Source organism: Dendroctonus ponderosae, unplaced genomic scaffold (genome assembly GCF_020466585.1).
Source record: "Dendroctonus ponderosae isolate FM_Combo_2020 unplaced genomic scaffold, Dpon_F_20191213v2 Dpon_F_20191213_1, whole genome shotgun sequence".
Classification (NCBI taxonomy): Eukaryota; Metazoa; Arthropoda; class Insecta; order Coleoptera; family Curculionidae; genus Dendroctonus; species Dendroctonus ponderosae.
Window position 1 is genome coordinate 28555168 of NW_026017110.1, and position 14352 is coordinate 28569519.

Below are 14352 nucleotides of genomic sequence, written 5' to 3' on the forward strand. Positions count from 1 at the left end.
AGAAATTGAGCATGTTTAAAGATGATAGAAGTAGGGTTGAAGAACCTTGCCATCATGGAGCTAATAAGGACGCTTCTTTGCTCTCGTTTTTAACCGTCATTTCCCCATGTGATATGGAGGATTAGACCGGAGTAAAGCGTTAAGCTAAGGGACTTTGGCAAACTCTATGATTTACTGGCAACTGCGCCAATTCTGAGCTTCTGATGGCAACTTGCTACAAGCGCGTTAGTTGATCTAGAAGACGCAGAAATATGTCGAAAACACAATTGTACAAAATCAAAACGGCGGTTTTCTAACTAATCGTCTTCGGTTGATCAATAATATGTATGTCCGCATTAGCACTTTCTATCTGAAAACTAGTTTTACCTCATCCTACCATTCCACTGATAAAGGCAAATCAGTAAACAAGCAGATCTGGTCCGCGCGCCCAACAGACGCAGCGGCAAGTGATCACCGTGCGTTTATAATGTAGGCCGTAGACGAGCTGGTTGTTTATCAGCTTATGAAAACTATAAGCAAACAAGAAAAGCTTCTAGTCTATCAAAGCCGCAACCATATCATAGTGTTTGCTGGATGAAAATCGGCCCCATTTTCACAAACACGAAATGATCACGCTTTACTTAACTGCATAGCTTGGGGGCGCCCAGTTAGTAGTTTATCGGCATCGTGACTTTAACCTGGCGATTCCAAAATAGAATCAAAGGTCACAAATATTTTTACATTGTCAGGCTACAGAATCGTTTAGAATCGTTCAGTTGTTATCAACACTTCAGCGTGAACGAGTGGACGCTTGTACCTGACTTTGATTAGGTCTAAGTGTCTCAAGATGAGCAAGCACGGTTTTGATTCGGACACGGTCACATTGACTCGTTTCGTCCTGGCCGAACAGTCCAAAGTTCCCACAGCTACCGGAGAACTCACTCAGCTACTCAATGCCATCCAGACTGCAGTTAAGGTTATTAGTAGCGCCGTTAGGCGAGCGGGGATAACAAAACTGTAAGTAACTGTAGATTTTCCATTGAAAAGTTCACTGTTTTGCTTTATTATTATTGCTAATTAAGCTGGCGGTAAAGTCAAAGATTTGTAAACATCGTAGGCGTATGTGCTGAGAAAACTCTCAGAAATTGGGGATAAAAATATAAGTAGAGAAAGATGACCTAGTGGAGACTATTAGCTGGAGCTTCCACCGATTATTTTTATATCTTCAGCACATTTTTGCTCGAAAAATTGTATTAGATACAAGACCCAAGTCACACATTCATATGGTCATTTTAGTCCGAAGTAGTTCCGACTGAAAACCTTTGAAAAAACTGCTACCGACTCTTCTTTGTGTGCTTTACGTACAGTATTTTACAGTTTGTGAACAGTAAAGACAACATTCCAAAAACACTGGTTCAAAAACAGCGATCCTAAAATCATCAATACAACTACTGACTCTTATACAGGGTGTTCCACCGGAAACCGCCGTGATCGATATCTGGCAAACTGTAATTAGCAGAAATTTGAAAATTGGGCATTGTGCCGAGGTCATTAGGGGTACGCCGCCTAAAATATTTTCAAGATGGCCACACTTCCGGTTATACCGGAACTTGCTTATTTTAAATGGAACCCCTATATATTATTACATTTTTGAATTCTACTCCAAATTCTAAATGTATTTCATGTATAATAGCCTATACTTAAGTATAACGGTTTTTGAGATATTTGGAATTTTATGTAAAAAATGACAGTTGCAGCCACTCGAATAATTATTAATTTTTCCTATAAGGGAATTTGTCATACTTTGTTTGAGTCGCATTTCTTGTTGAAAAGGAGTTACCTTAATGGAATTTCGAAAACATTTTGAAAACTATTAATACAAAGTGTTAAAAAAATAAGTTTCAAAATACAGTTGAGAAAACCGCCCAAAATCAATTTTTTCAAATGAAAACCTCAATTTTTTATAATTTTGTCATATTCAGTATTAAAAATAAGTGTAAGTTTGTGTAACGGTGTCTATTCCAAAAGTGTTTAGTTTTCGAAATATTGCCAATTTAATGTTTTCATATGGCTATTTTGAAGCCCCTTCTTTTAAATCCTGTCACTCTTAGTTGCCATGAGGAAAGTGGCCATTTTTAATGCAATCAAATGCCAAGGGAATGCTGACAGCTCTCAGTTACCTTTTGAAAATAATTAATAATCATGCCCGAGTGCTTAAATTAAACAAACGAAGATTATTTAAACTTATTTATTATTTATAAAGAATGTGATAAAGCTGTCACATTCTTATCATGTTCTTGATATAACTTTATCACATTCTCCATAAATAATAAATAAGTTTAAATAATCTTCGTTTGTATAATTGAAGCACCCGGGCATGATTATTAATTATTTTCAAAAGGTAACTGACAGCTGTCAGCATTCCTTTGGCATTTGATTGCATTAAAAATGGCCACTTTCGTCACGGCATCTAAGAGTGACAGGATTTAAAAGAAGGTGCTGCGAAATATCCATATGAAAACATTAAATTGGCAATATTTCGAAAACTGAACACTTTTGGAATAGACATCGTTACACAAACGTACACTTATTTTTAATACTGAATATGACAAAATTATCAAAAAAGGGAGTTTCCATTTGAAAAAATTGATTTTGGGCGGTTTTCTCAACTGTATTTTGAAACTTATTTTTTAACACTTTCTATTAATAGTTTTCAAAATGTTTTCGAAATTCCATTAAAGTAACTCCTTTTCAACAGTAAATGTGACTCAAATTAAGTATGACAAATTCCCTTATAGGAAAAATGAATAATTATTCGAGTGGCTGCAACTGTCATTTTTTACATAAAATATCAAATATCTCAAAAACGGTTAGACTTGGCTACATGGTATTGTATATAAAATATATTTAGAATTTGGAGTAGAATTCAAAAATGTAATAATATATGGAGTGTTCCATTTAAAATAAGCAAGTTGATACCTACTTCCGATATAACCGGAAGTGTGGCCATTTGGAAAGTATTTTAGACCGCTTGCCCCCAATAACCTTGGCACACTGTCCAATTTTCAAATTTCTCCTAATTACAGTTTGTCAGATACCGATCGCGGCGGTTCCCAGTGGGACACCCTGTATACGAAAAAAAACTGTCTAGTCCAGTAATGGAGGACAACAGTTGAAAAACCCTGAAGCTAAACCGAAGTAAATAAAACCAATGTAGATAACATGGAAAATGGAATAAACTCAAAGAAATTTGATATTGCTATTGATTTTAAATTTAAATAAGGATACAAGAGAGTAATGAAGGACAATCCATTTTCTGGAAACGGAAAAGAGTTGAGAAAACAAAAGTAAACATCCTACGGAATATCAAAGGACACAGAAACAGATCAGGACGGAAGAAATGAAGGCGCAACTGACGGAAAAATATGGAAAACTAGATACTAAAAGGCTACGAATCCCCGAAGCTAAACAGGAATTAAAAATACCACTGACAATGTCTTGCAAAAATAAAATAAACTTATCGAAACCATCCTGAAAACGAAAATTACCGCGTAAGAGAATAAAACATTAAACAACTATAGGACAAAATGAAAAGACACGAGGAAAGAAAAGTAAACATTGAACAGAATATCAAGGAACACATGTCAACCGATCAGGAGAGAAAAATGGGAGCGAAATAAACGTATCTGGTACAGAAATGTGGTAAAATGGACATTAGACGAGTGCAAATCTCAGAAACTAGACAGAAACAAATAAAAAAATTGACGATGACAGGAAAAATTGAATAAACTGAAAGAAACCATCAAAACATATGGACCAACACCTATAAAAATGAAGCATTTTCTGCAACAAATGGAAGATACTCGGAATCAAATGTAAACATTGACTAAAGTCAAACAAAACAGACACACTGATCAGAAGAGAAAAAAATGAAAGCGAAATTATCGTAACATAGCAAGGAAATGAGACAAAATAGACATTAGACGACTGCAAATCGCAGAAACTAAACATAAATAAATCAAACCATTGACGATGAATGAAAAAATAGAATAGTAGAATAAATAATACCTTAAGGGAATAGACGAAAAATGGAAAAGACTCGTGGAAAGAAAGGTAAATATGGATCGGAGGACCAAAAGACACAAATTGATCTGGAGAGAAAAAATAATAAACGTATCTGGCAGAAAAATAGGGCAAAAAGACATTAGGCGGTCACAAATCCCTGAAATAAATAAAAGCATTGACGATGGCACCAAAAAATGGAATAAACTAAATACAGACAGCAACCAAAAAATATGGACAAAACACATAGAAAAACAAAATAACCGCATAGGGGAATGTACGTCAGAAGAAAAAAGTTTGCAACAAATGAAAAAGACAAGCGGGAACAAAGACAAACAGAACCGAATATGGAAAACACACAAACAAATCAGGAGAAAAAAAATGCAAAATTTACGTATCTAGTTCATAAATGTGGTAAAGTAGATATTAGACGACCATAAATCACAGAAACTAAACAGGAGTAAATGAAACCATTGACGATGAATGGAAAAATGTAATAAACTGAAAGAAGCCATAACAAAAATATACACAATACAATACAATACAATACAATACAATACGAATAAACGTATCTGGTAGAAAAATATGGTAAAATAAACCATACATTGCAGAAATTAAACACAACGAAATAAAACCTTTGGCAATGAATGGAAAAATGGAATAAACTGACAGAAACCGTTCAAAACAACTGCATAGAACACCTAAAAAAGAATATAGAACGAGAAAGTCAGAACAACATATAATCTGCAACATATATGAAAAAGGTGAGAGAAAAAGAAAAACATTCCACGAATTAAAAATAACACACACAAACTGATTCAGAAGGGAAACAATGAAGAACGAAGGCATAGAAAAATGAAGAAAACGTTCTAGTACTAGACACGAGTCGGCAATAAATTCCTGAAACTAAACAGAAACAAATAAAGCTAAAGACGATTGCTGGGTTAAATGGAATCAACTGAACCAAACTATTCGAAAAATATGCATAAAGCACCTAAATAAGAAAACAGGAAGAGATAGTAGTGGAGGCCAAATCAAATATAAAAAACATACAATCTGAGTAGAAAAGAAAACAATGAAAGCGAAGAAAGGAGAATTTGTAGGAGGACCTATAAAAATCGAGTCATACGAAATATGATTGCCGTAACGTGAGCCGAAAGAGCGAAAAATTTTCATCCATAAGGGCAAAAAAAAAACGAACAAAATGGACATTTAACATCAGAAACATAAGAACCATCAGTATTTGAGGTGCTACAAATTTGGATGCCGCACTGTAGCTCAAATAGAAGATTAATAAAAAATGATCGTAGATTTTGCTAAGACATTTGATCGCATTAAAAATGAACATTTCGTCTATTTACTGACGAAAGCTGAACTTGACGATAAAAAGGATAATTACCCAAATCTATGAACTGAAAAGTTTAGGGTTTTTTATTAGTTTTTGCTGTCAGATTACTAGGGAAAAACATACAGAGTATTTATTAGGACGTTAAGCCCCTTTTAACACTCTATGTATTAGGATTACTTGCTTAATAGGAAAAAATCCTATTCTCCATCTTTACCGTGGCTCTAACTGCTGTCGATTAATTTGTAAAAAACGGCCAAATATCATAGTTAAAACATCCTTTATACACATATTGCGCAAATATTGGAAATAGTAATTCCTAAGCAAAAAATAAATAACATTTGCAATCACACAATGAGGAAAATTACCATATTGGCTAAATAACAATATTTAAATCACGCAAGGAACAACAGCGAGTATCTCTAGGGAATGAAGAAACCGTCCAACTGAAAGCCTAAGAAAAGGCCGGAATACACGAGCGTTTCCGCAGTTGTATTTGAAACAATTTCAGAAAAACATTCGATAATTTTATACACTATATGTACACAGAGTAGCCCCAAAATATAGGTATTCTTCGACGCGAAACAGGATAAAATGTTCATATGAAAGAGAACCGACACCCTAAACAAAGCGTTTGTGGACCGGTCTTTAAATTAAATATTTGTCTTTGCTGGTGGAATCACCTTGTATCTAGCATCATTTTGCGATTAAAATCAATCCAGCTACGCTTCTAATTTGCTTTAACTCTTAAGTAGATACTCTAGACATTATTCCGATATTTCTAGCACCTACTACCTAATGTTTACTTAAATTCTACGCATTAGTGATAAGGTACTTTTTACGCTCGCGATTACCTAATAGAAACCTTTCAATGTTGCCGACAATTTCTAGATTTGGAATCGCTGGCGAAACAAATGTACAGGGCGAAGAAGTGAAGAAGCTCGACGTGCTGGCGAATGAGCTTTTCATCAATATGCTGAGAGCCTCCTTCACGGTGGCTTTACTCATTTCCGAAGAAAACGAAACCGTTATCGAGGTGCAAACATTTCGCCAACTCATCAATCTTAAACCTAATTTTATTCTTGGAAAATTGCAGGTGGAAACCGAACAGCGCGGAAAGTACATCGTGGCTTTCGACCCTCTGGATGGATCATCCAACATCGACTGTCTAATATCAATCGGCTCAATTTTCGCCATTATGAAAAAGGAAGACAACAGCATTCCGAGCTTAAAAGACGCTCTCCAGCCTGGGACTAAAGTAGTAGCTGCCGGGTATGCGCTGTATGGGAGCGCTACCATGATGGTTCTGTCGCTGGGTAATAGCGTGAACGGATTCATGCTCGATCCCAGTTTTGGGGAATTTCTTCTTACTGATCGTGATATGAGGATTCCCAGCAGGTGAGCTGATAAGACTAAGATAGTCAAAGTGGTATTCGAGGTGTTGAAGGGCATAACTTGAAAACTAACCACAAACGACGTTGACTAGATAGGAGAGACTTGTTTCCGGGCGACTCTTGGTCGGCTGGTGGTACAATGGGTGCACCAGCATCGCATTCCTTTGTCTAATTCAAATTTATGGCTTCATAGTTGACACTTATTTAATGAATTCCATAGCAGCCTTTCAAAATGTACCAACTTTTTGAAATTTTTAAGCAAAATAATTTATAATTTGAAAACGGTTGATTTCACAGCTTAAAGTGTAAATGCAATTTTGTAACTTTGTAAATTGTCTATCTAATGACGTATTAATATACAGGTACTTCCGTTTGAAAAACAAGTTATATTGCGTTAAAAAGTTTTAGATTGAAGTCCACATTGTTAACACCCTGTACAATGTATTGATATTTTGGTTCAATAGAATTCTTAACGGATCTGTGGTGATTGGAAAGACGTATTTTTTTGTTTCTTTAACTGTTTTTTTTTTGCTTCTACAATTAATTTTTAGATACCATGTTTTTAAGCAAAATTTTACTAAAATGGCGATAATCTGCCAACGTCTCATGTAATAAAAAAACAATTTACGGTGGATATGCAACGTTTCAAGCTGCATTTTATGAGCTAATGAAAAATGAGTAGTTCTATATAAAAAAATGCACTTTGATCTTGCCTGGCTTTTCTGAAACACTGTATCATATAAGATATTTTAAAAATATGCGCACTTTGTGCATCAACAATTTTTATATGAAACTATTTTTCGAATGTTCGACACCAACGGAAATAATGGACTCTCTCGCACTAAGAAACCACCCTGTATATATGTTGGCAATTCGGAGCCCATTTTTTCAATGGCGTTCTGATTAAAATTAGTTAATTAAATGAAATTTAGACATAAACAAACTTATTTTTTTCTTATTCGAATTAATCTAAAACTGCTACTTCCTCCTCCTCACACATTTCACTCGCGACCTGACAAAGTCGAAACGCTGTCGTCTTTTAAAGAAACTAAAACTAGACTTTCGTCTAAAACTAAGTACTAATTTTTTACTTTGCCCTTTTCAACTTTCGCTCTATTAGTTAAGCTTAAGGTGAAGCATTGAAGGTGATTTACTTCGATCGATTGATTTTGAGGATTTGATCAGTGACTATGCCACAGAAAAGTTATAATTTGTTAATTATTAAGTTTTTTATGTTTAAATCGCATTTAATTAACAAATTTTGATCAAAACGCCAAATAATTATTTTTTATTCAAAATCATCAAAAACTGCCACTTTCGCAGAGAAACCACGGTCATGCATGATCATAAAAAACACAGTCCGTCCGTCTTTCCACTTTATTGCATTTCAGTTTAGGGAAATTACTGCGTGGCACAAAGTAACTAAAATCCGGTTGGTACCATAGAGAAAGTAAAATATTTTTTTTATTATTATTTTACTTTCTCTATGGTTGGTACTACCAAAAGCAGGTTCTAAAAGCGTTCGCGGAACGAAGGAATGAAGGATCGGTTCTGAACCGATCCTGAATCGCTACCGCAAAAAATAGAAGAAAGTTAAGACTTTGCTTTTGAACGCATGTTTAAAAAGCCAACATTTTTTTGGAAAATAAAGAAGCTGCAGTCGCTTTTAAGCGGAAAATCTTCGAATTTTTAACACCAAATGTTCTCTGGTCCGGAACGTGCACAATTTTTCCTCGATTGTAAATCTGACCAGAAAAAGGAAATACTCTACTTTTAGTTGCATTTTTAGATACCCAGGAAACTTCTTTGATGCTTAAGCTGCAGACACATTTATGTGGAAAATTTTCGAATTTGTAACACCAAACACTTCAGTCCAGAACGTGAACAATTGTTCATAAATTTTAAATCCCCCAATTTCTGTCGGCGTTTACGCGAAAAATGTTGTAATTTGAACCACTAACCACCGTTCTTTGGTCCAAAACGCGCACTATTTTTCATCGATTTTAAATCGGCAAGAAATGGGAAATTAAGATCTTTTCAACGTTTCATCGACTTCGTCGAAGTCGTTGAAACTCAAAACATCTAAGATTTATTTAGCACAGTGAAACAAAGCAGTAAAGCTAAGAGCGCAAATGGATCAAGAAAACCTCGAGTTGCAAACGTTTAAAACACTCCTTAGAAGAACACGCGCTCAATTTTCCTTGGATCTTTAATTTGCAAAAAGTGGGAGAAAGCGAAGACTTTCGGCTTTCAAATGCATTTATGCAAAAACCCGGAATTTCTCCACTTACTGAAAATACAGGCGCAATTGTGCGGAAAACCTTTGAAATATTCTGGGCAAATTTGGAAACCTCCTAGTGATTCATGTGATGGTTTGCATTAGTTGCAGCCCTCATTGATGCTGTACCTGTCTTGATCTATTACCTCGAATAAAGCTAATAACTGTGCATGAAAAAAACTGGTATTTTTAGGGGAAAAATTTACGCAATTAATGAGGGATACACGCACGAATGGGACCCGGCCGTTAAAGAGTACATCGAAAGCAAAAAAGACCCAGCCAAGGGCAAACCTTACAATGCCCGATACGTGGGATCAATGGTGGCCGATGTGCACCGAACCATCAAATATGGAGGAATTTTCATTTACCCTGCCACGAAATCGTCTCCCAATGGAAAAGTAGCAACACCAAACCAAAAAAAATGCAATTTTCTAAAAATTTGCCTTGCAGCTTCGCCTTCTCTACGAATGCATTCCCATGGCTCACATAGTGGAGACTGCAGGCGGACTAGCGTCCACTGGAAAAATTTCAATTCTAGATGTACAGCCCAGTAGCCTCCATCAACGAAGCCCTATTTTTCTGGGCTCGAAGGATGATGTTCAGGAAGCTTTGGACATTGTTAAGAAGCATGAAGGATGACTGGAAAATGGCTAAACCAGGCCTGATAAATAAATAAAAAACACAGAATACAGAAAATATACATCTGAGTGTCAAATCGCAGGATGTTTGTTTATTAGTTACGAAATAAATTGTTTTTTCAAATGAAGGAAACAAGTCCCATTGCCACCCTCTTGACACCCGCTTAACATAACAGCCAGAAGTGCCGGGTGCTCCGCTGACTTGTGCAGCTCCTTAATCCATTTGTCCACTGTTTTGAATGTTTTCTCACTGCTCGCATGCTCACTGGCTATTCGAATGTGTCCCAGATTCAAGTTACTGTTGTTCATTGTCTTGCATAAATGCTTAATCACGTTCTTATTGGATTCCACTTTCACGCATTTGATTTCCGGGATGTTTTTATTGTCTTTATCGATACAGACTTTGTACTGGTCAACCAAATCAGCCACAGCGACTATATTGACGGTATTGCCGTTTTTTACACATTGTTTGAACATGCTGATGGCATAGTTAGCATCTCCCATGTCTGGATAGGATCGTTTCTTCACGTAGATCGAATTCATCACAGCGTCCCCATAATAACGGTTTTTTCGCAGCTTCAGCTGCACTAGTTTCATGCAGGCCAGACTGTCTTCCGAACTACAATGTCCATGATTTCCAGCTTGGATTTTCTCATCCAAAAATTGACTGGCAAGGATCTGTAGTTTGGTTTTGCGTGCCCGATCTCCAGTCAAATTGTATATAACACTACAAAGAAATTGTAAAATGGCCTTTTTAGGTAGTTCTTTCGATTGGATTTTCGGGCGTAAATCGCAGATTAAACTATGTGTTTAAACCCGGTTTTCGAAACGCTCTATGAAAATGATCCTTAAGCTCGCAGGTATGATTTAAAACGTTCCAATTTTCATAAACCCTCTATAACATGACCATTCAATAATGTTTAGCTGTTTTGCAGATTTGAATCGAAATGTTCCGATTTTCAGTTTCTTTTGGCTTTTTCGAGGCTTTTAGAGGGTAGAAATTTTGAGTAAAACCTCATAATGGAAAAACAGCCCGTGAAACGATCTTTCGAAATGATCCTTCTGACGAATCAACGATTTTTCGCAGATCCGACCCCAAATTTTTTTATTTTCGTTGCTTTTTGCGTTTTTTGTGCAACTTGTCAAGGATTACAAATTTTGAGTAAATCCCCTCGTTGAAAATACAGTTCCTGAAACGCTCTATCGAAATGCTCTTTATGACTAATTATTTAAATAAATCAATTTTATGACTAAAAGGCATAAAACCTTTTCGGTTTTATTCAAACTTTGAAGGTTTTCGTGGAAACCATTTCGGTTCGATTTGACTCACTCATTTCTTACCTAGTGTCTATTACATATGGATGCATCATCTTCAATGCATGCAAATCATTGGACAAAGACTGGCCAATTAAAATCGCATCTTCGGGCAGCAGTTTCCGTAACTTATTCTGGACTTCTTGAAGGTCGGTGCGGACGGTTTTCATCATTTTCGCATTAATTCCGGAAAAGCGCGTTAAATAATCGACGATCTTGTTTTTGGGCTTAACTAATGTGTCGTAAATAACCTCATGCTGCTCATTCACAGCTGAAATTCTTGTTAATTCTAGGTCGCCTACAAGGATAAAAACAAAAGTTAGCCTAAACACAGACGCATAGGTTCAAAGCCGGTCTTTACCTGTGTCTGTTCTGCACATTTCACAATCGATAGCAATCAGAGGACTACGAGCTGATACATTTCTATATCGATCTTTCGTTAGCGTGTAATCAGAGTATTTGCGTTCCACTAGCCCTTTGATTGGCAGCGGGAAGTTTTCTTCAATCATTTGCCATCCGGAGAGTAGTAATTGGGTTCTGAAGATACAATAATTTCACACTTACACCTTCAAGGAATTTTCAAAAGAACAAACCGTGAATATTTATCCTTTTTAGACAGAACGGGCGTATCTTCGTCATCAAAATCACCATCGATTGGAAATAAATTATTTACGGTATCGAATACTTCGCTGCAGTGCTTCGCAGCCTCTTCAAGCGTTCCATATTCGGTAATCAATTTGCGCATTTGAGTCACTGCAGAAATAATTTATTTACTTAGTTAACTATAAGCAAATGTGTTAAAGCTGAAAGATTCTTGATCCTAGAGCTTCTTCAAAAAGTTGCGACTTACTAGATAACGGCACCATGGACAACTCTTTAATAATATTACTGTTGAAGGCATAAGGCGAAATCATCTCTAGTTTGTGTTCGAAGTTTGCGCTGGTGAAGGGAAAGTAGCTCTCGAATGCCTCGTAATTATAGACAGACATGTTTTCAACGATTAGCAGAGTCACGTTGGTTAGATGATTGTACTTTTCTAAGTGGCACCATCTGAAAGTGAGGAAATAAGCCCTGGCTGGGCAAATATTTGGGCAGAAGTCCCGCCTACCTTGTCGGACAATATGGGGAATGAACACCGATTTGTGAATACATTAGAAGATGCTGAATGTCTGACAAAAAAAGGGGGCATCTACTCTCTAGTGGTATTTGCAAACTGGCATTTTCTCCCATATCTCGCAACCGAAATTTTGGCATCTAGAATAATTAATTTTAAAAAATCCTGAAACTTTTACTCAACTTTAAATGCACATACTTGTCGGATCTTCTTTGTTTTCTCCTGCAGCATCTTTTTAAGCTGTAATAATTCATCACCTTCCAGTAAAGGCCTCCCCGAAGGGCCAAATGCGACGCTGAAAAAATCATCACAATTAACCACCCAGTTTAACCTCAGGCGCTTGCATTTGCTTACGTTACGTCTGTTTTTAATTTCTTGTTAGGGCTCTGACCATTGCAATCGGGGCCATCTCCATTGATTTGCTCAGTTCTTTGAGGATGAACCTCCACAGACTTGCTATTCTTCACTTTAAGCCTGTCAGTTTCATTCAGTTTAACTATATCTAATAATGCAGCCATTTTTTTCTTTTTATTCTCAATTCTATGGCGTTTTTTTGGGCTGGTTTCTAATGGGCCTGTCATTTTATTGCGATCAACCGACTACTAAAAATACAAACGAAGAGAAAACCGAACATTACTGACTTTTATTTTCAAATCATATGCCTGAAGCTACGGCGTTAGGAGTTAATGAATGTGATTTGATTTGGATGCTGCTTTAATACTCTTAGATATAGTTACTAGTTAATGTATTAGAACACAGCGTACTAAAACTTAAAAAGTAATTAACTGTAAGCAAAAGCAAAGCCAATAAATCCTCTATTATTACCGGATTAGTAAGTAACAAGCGGTTTTAATAAATAGACGATTACACATTCACGTTTACTTCACATTATGATCAACTTGCAAACAATGTTATTCCCAAGAAAAAAAAACTAACTGCAGGGCTTTTGGATACGTTCTTCCTCTTAGAGGCCGATATTTGTTGTGCCTAATTGTATGACCGAGGAATTCAAATTGCGTTTTTTCAAGATATATTCGAGCTCCATATATTTAGTCATTCATTCTAGGATCTGTTTGTTGCATACGTGTTCTCCAGGAGATTTTAAGTATTAATTTTTCTTGTAATGGTTGACTTGCCTGCTCACGCCTCGCCCCCATTTTATCTTCTCCTATAATGTGCATGGTCGTCTCTAAGTAACTGATTATTTGTACAATTTAATCAGCCTCATTGTGTGTTAACTGGTTTATTCGAATTTTGTTGCGGAATTCTGCGGCTAATTTACCTTTACTTTTCATTGATACTTTCTTTGCAAGTTAATAAACTGAAGAGTGTTCGCTCCCCCCGGCTTTCGCGGTGACCTTTTCAGGATATTATGTCGAAACAGTCGTGGAAAAGAATTTCTTCTTGACGTTTCTCAAGCACGAGTCGCTTGCATCTTCAGAGATGGTTCACTCGGAGAACCAACTATTGGTCGATGCAAACAGTGCAAGTAGATGAGCTGAGGTTACGAAAAAACTATTGCAACATAGAAAGCCTTTACCCAAACTAAATCTGGCCTAATCTTAGCAAGAACAACTGAGAATAACATGGAAGAATGCAAGTGACCAAATATGGTGCAAACCCGTAAAATTAATTGGCTAAATGCATGGGGACACTTACCAGGTGTTTGACCGTTATCATAAAGGTATGAAGAGGATAAAGTTGCAGTCACATTAAATAGATTTGTCGATGTTCCTCGTAAAATAATGACCTGTATTTTGAAATGTTTGTGGCAACTTGTTGCTGAGGTTAACTGTTTGACGGGTTCCCACTAGATTTTGTCGCTCAATTTTACACAGAACAAACAACACTAAAGGCTTTCAAAATTTAAAATATGCAGTATGAAGGCTCTGGTATGAAAACATCTGCATTGCTCGAGAAATTTGAAACCTAGGTTAGGTAAAAAGTCAACTTCCTTCGATTTCAAATGGGTAATCAGTGTAAGGACGTTGCCAGGTTGATTGAATCGAAGCCCTTTTAGGCGTGTTCCTATTATTATTATTAACGCATATAAGCAAAATGCTCCCAAAAATTGAACATTAACTAAAGGAAAAAATCAAATAATATAGAATTGATATAAATATAAGTCAATTTTCAATATATATGCATCAAATTAATTTAAAAAAAAAAAATTAAATATTTCATAAAAGCTCTGATTAGATAAAAATATAATGGGCAAAATCAGGTAA

At 36.1% G+C, this 14352-nt stretch overlaps 2 protein-coding genes across 3 annotated transcripts; one reads left to right on the forward strand and one right to left on the reverse strand.

Annotated features, from left to right (window-relative positions):
* Window positions 1–707: 707 nt before the first annotated feature.
* LOC109535429 (fructose-1,6-bisphosphatase 1) lies at window positions 708–9824 on the forward strand. The gene is made up of 5 exons (XM_048664510.1): window positions 708–996; window positions 6278–6422; window positions 6483–6784; window positions 9252–9456; window positions 9509–9824. Exons 1-5 carry the CDS (start codon window positions 827–829, stop codon window positions 9695–9697), a joined length of 1011 nt encoding a protein of 336 aa, XP_048520467.1. The 5' UTR covers window positions 708–826; the 3' UTR covers window positions 9698–9824.
* Window positions 9746–14084, reverse strand: LOC109535428 (RNA exonuclease 5). Of its 2 annotated transcripts, XM_048664499.1 has the most exons (9): window positions 13784–14084; window positions 12479–12726; window positions 12323–12419; window positions 12119–12264; window positions 11861–12060; window positions 11604–11763; window positions 11372–11547; window positions 11038–11308; window positions 9746–10423 (listed from the first exon to the last, which is right to left on the reverse strand). In XM_048664499.1, the coding sequence occupies exons 2-9, from the start codon at window positions 12703–12705 to the stop codon at window positions 9796–9798; spliced, it is 1905 nt and encodes a 634-aa protein (XP_048520456.1). In that variant the 5' UTR covers window positions 12706–12726; window positions 13784–14084; the 3' UTR covers window positions 9746–9795. The 2 variants fall into 2 exon arrangements, with proteins under 2 accessions (XP_048520456.1, XP_048520464.1); XM_048664507.1 differs by lacking the exon at window positions 12479–12726 and having other exon boundaries at window positions 13784–14077.
* Window positions 14085–14352: the final 268 nt, after the last annotated feature.

Coding starts and splice junctions, on each gene's coding strand:
- LOC109535429 (XM_048664510.1), top strand. CDS start 827: ATGAGCAAGCACGGTTTTGATTCGGACACGGTCACATTGACTCGTTTC. Junction 997..6,277: donor CGAGCGGGGATAACAAAACT/GTAAGTAACTGT, acceptor GACAATTTCTAG/ATTTGGAATCGCTGGCGAAA. Junction 6,785..9,251: donor GATATGAGGATTCCCAGCAG/GTGAGCTGATAA, acceptor TGGTATTTTTAG/GGGAAAAATTTACGCAATTA.
- LOC109535428 (XM_048664499.1), bottom strand. CDS start 12,705: ATGACAGGCCCATTAGAAACCAGCCCAAAAAAACGCCATAGAATTGAG. Junction 12,061..12,118: donor TCCCCATATTGTCCGACAAG/GTAGGCGGGACT, acceptor CCTCACTTTCAG/ATGGTGCCACTTAGAAAAGT. Junction 11,764..11,860: donor GTCCATGGTGCCGTTATCTA/GTAAGTCGCAAC, acceptor TTATTTCTGCAG/TGACTCAAATGCGCAAATTG.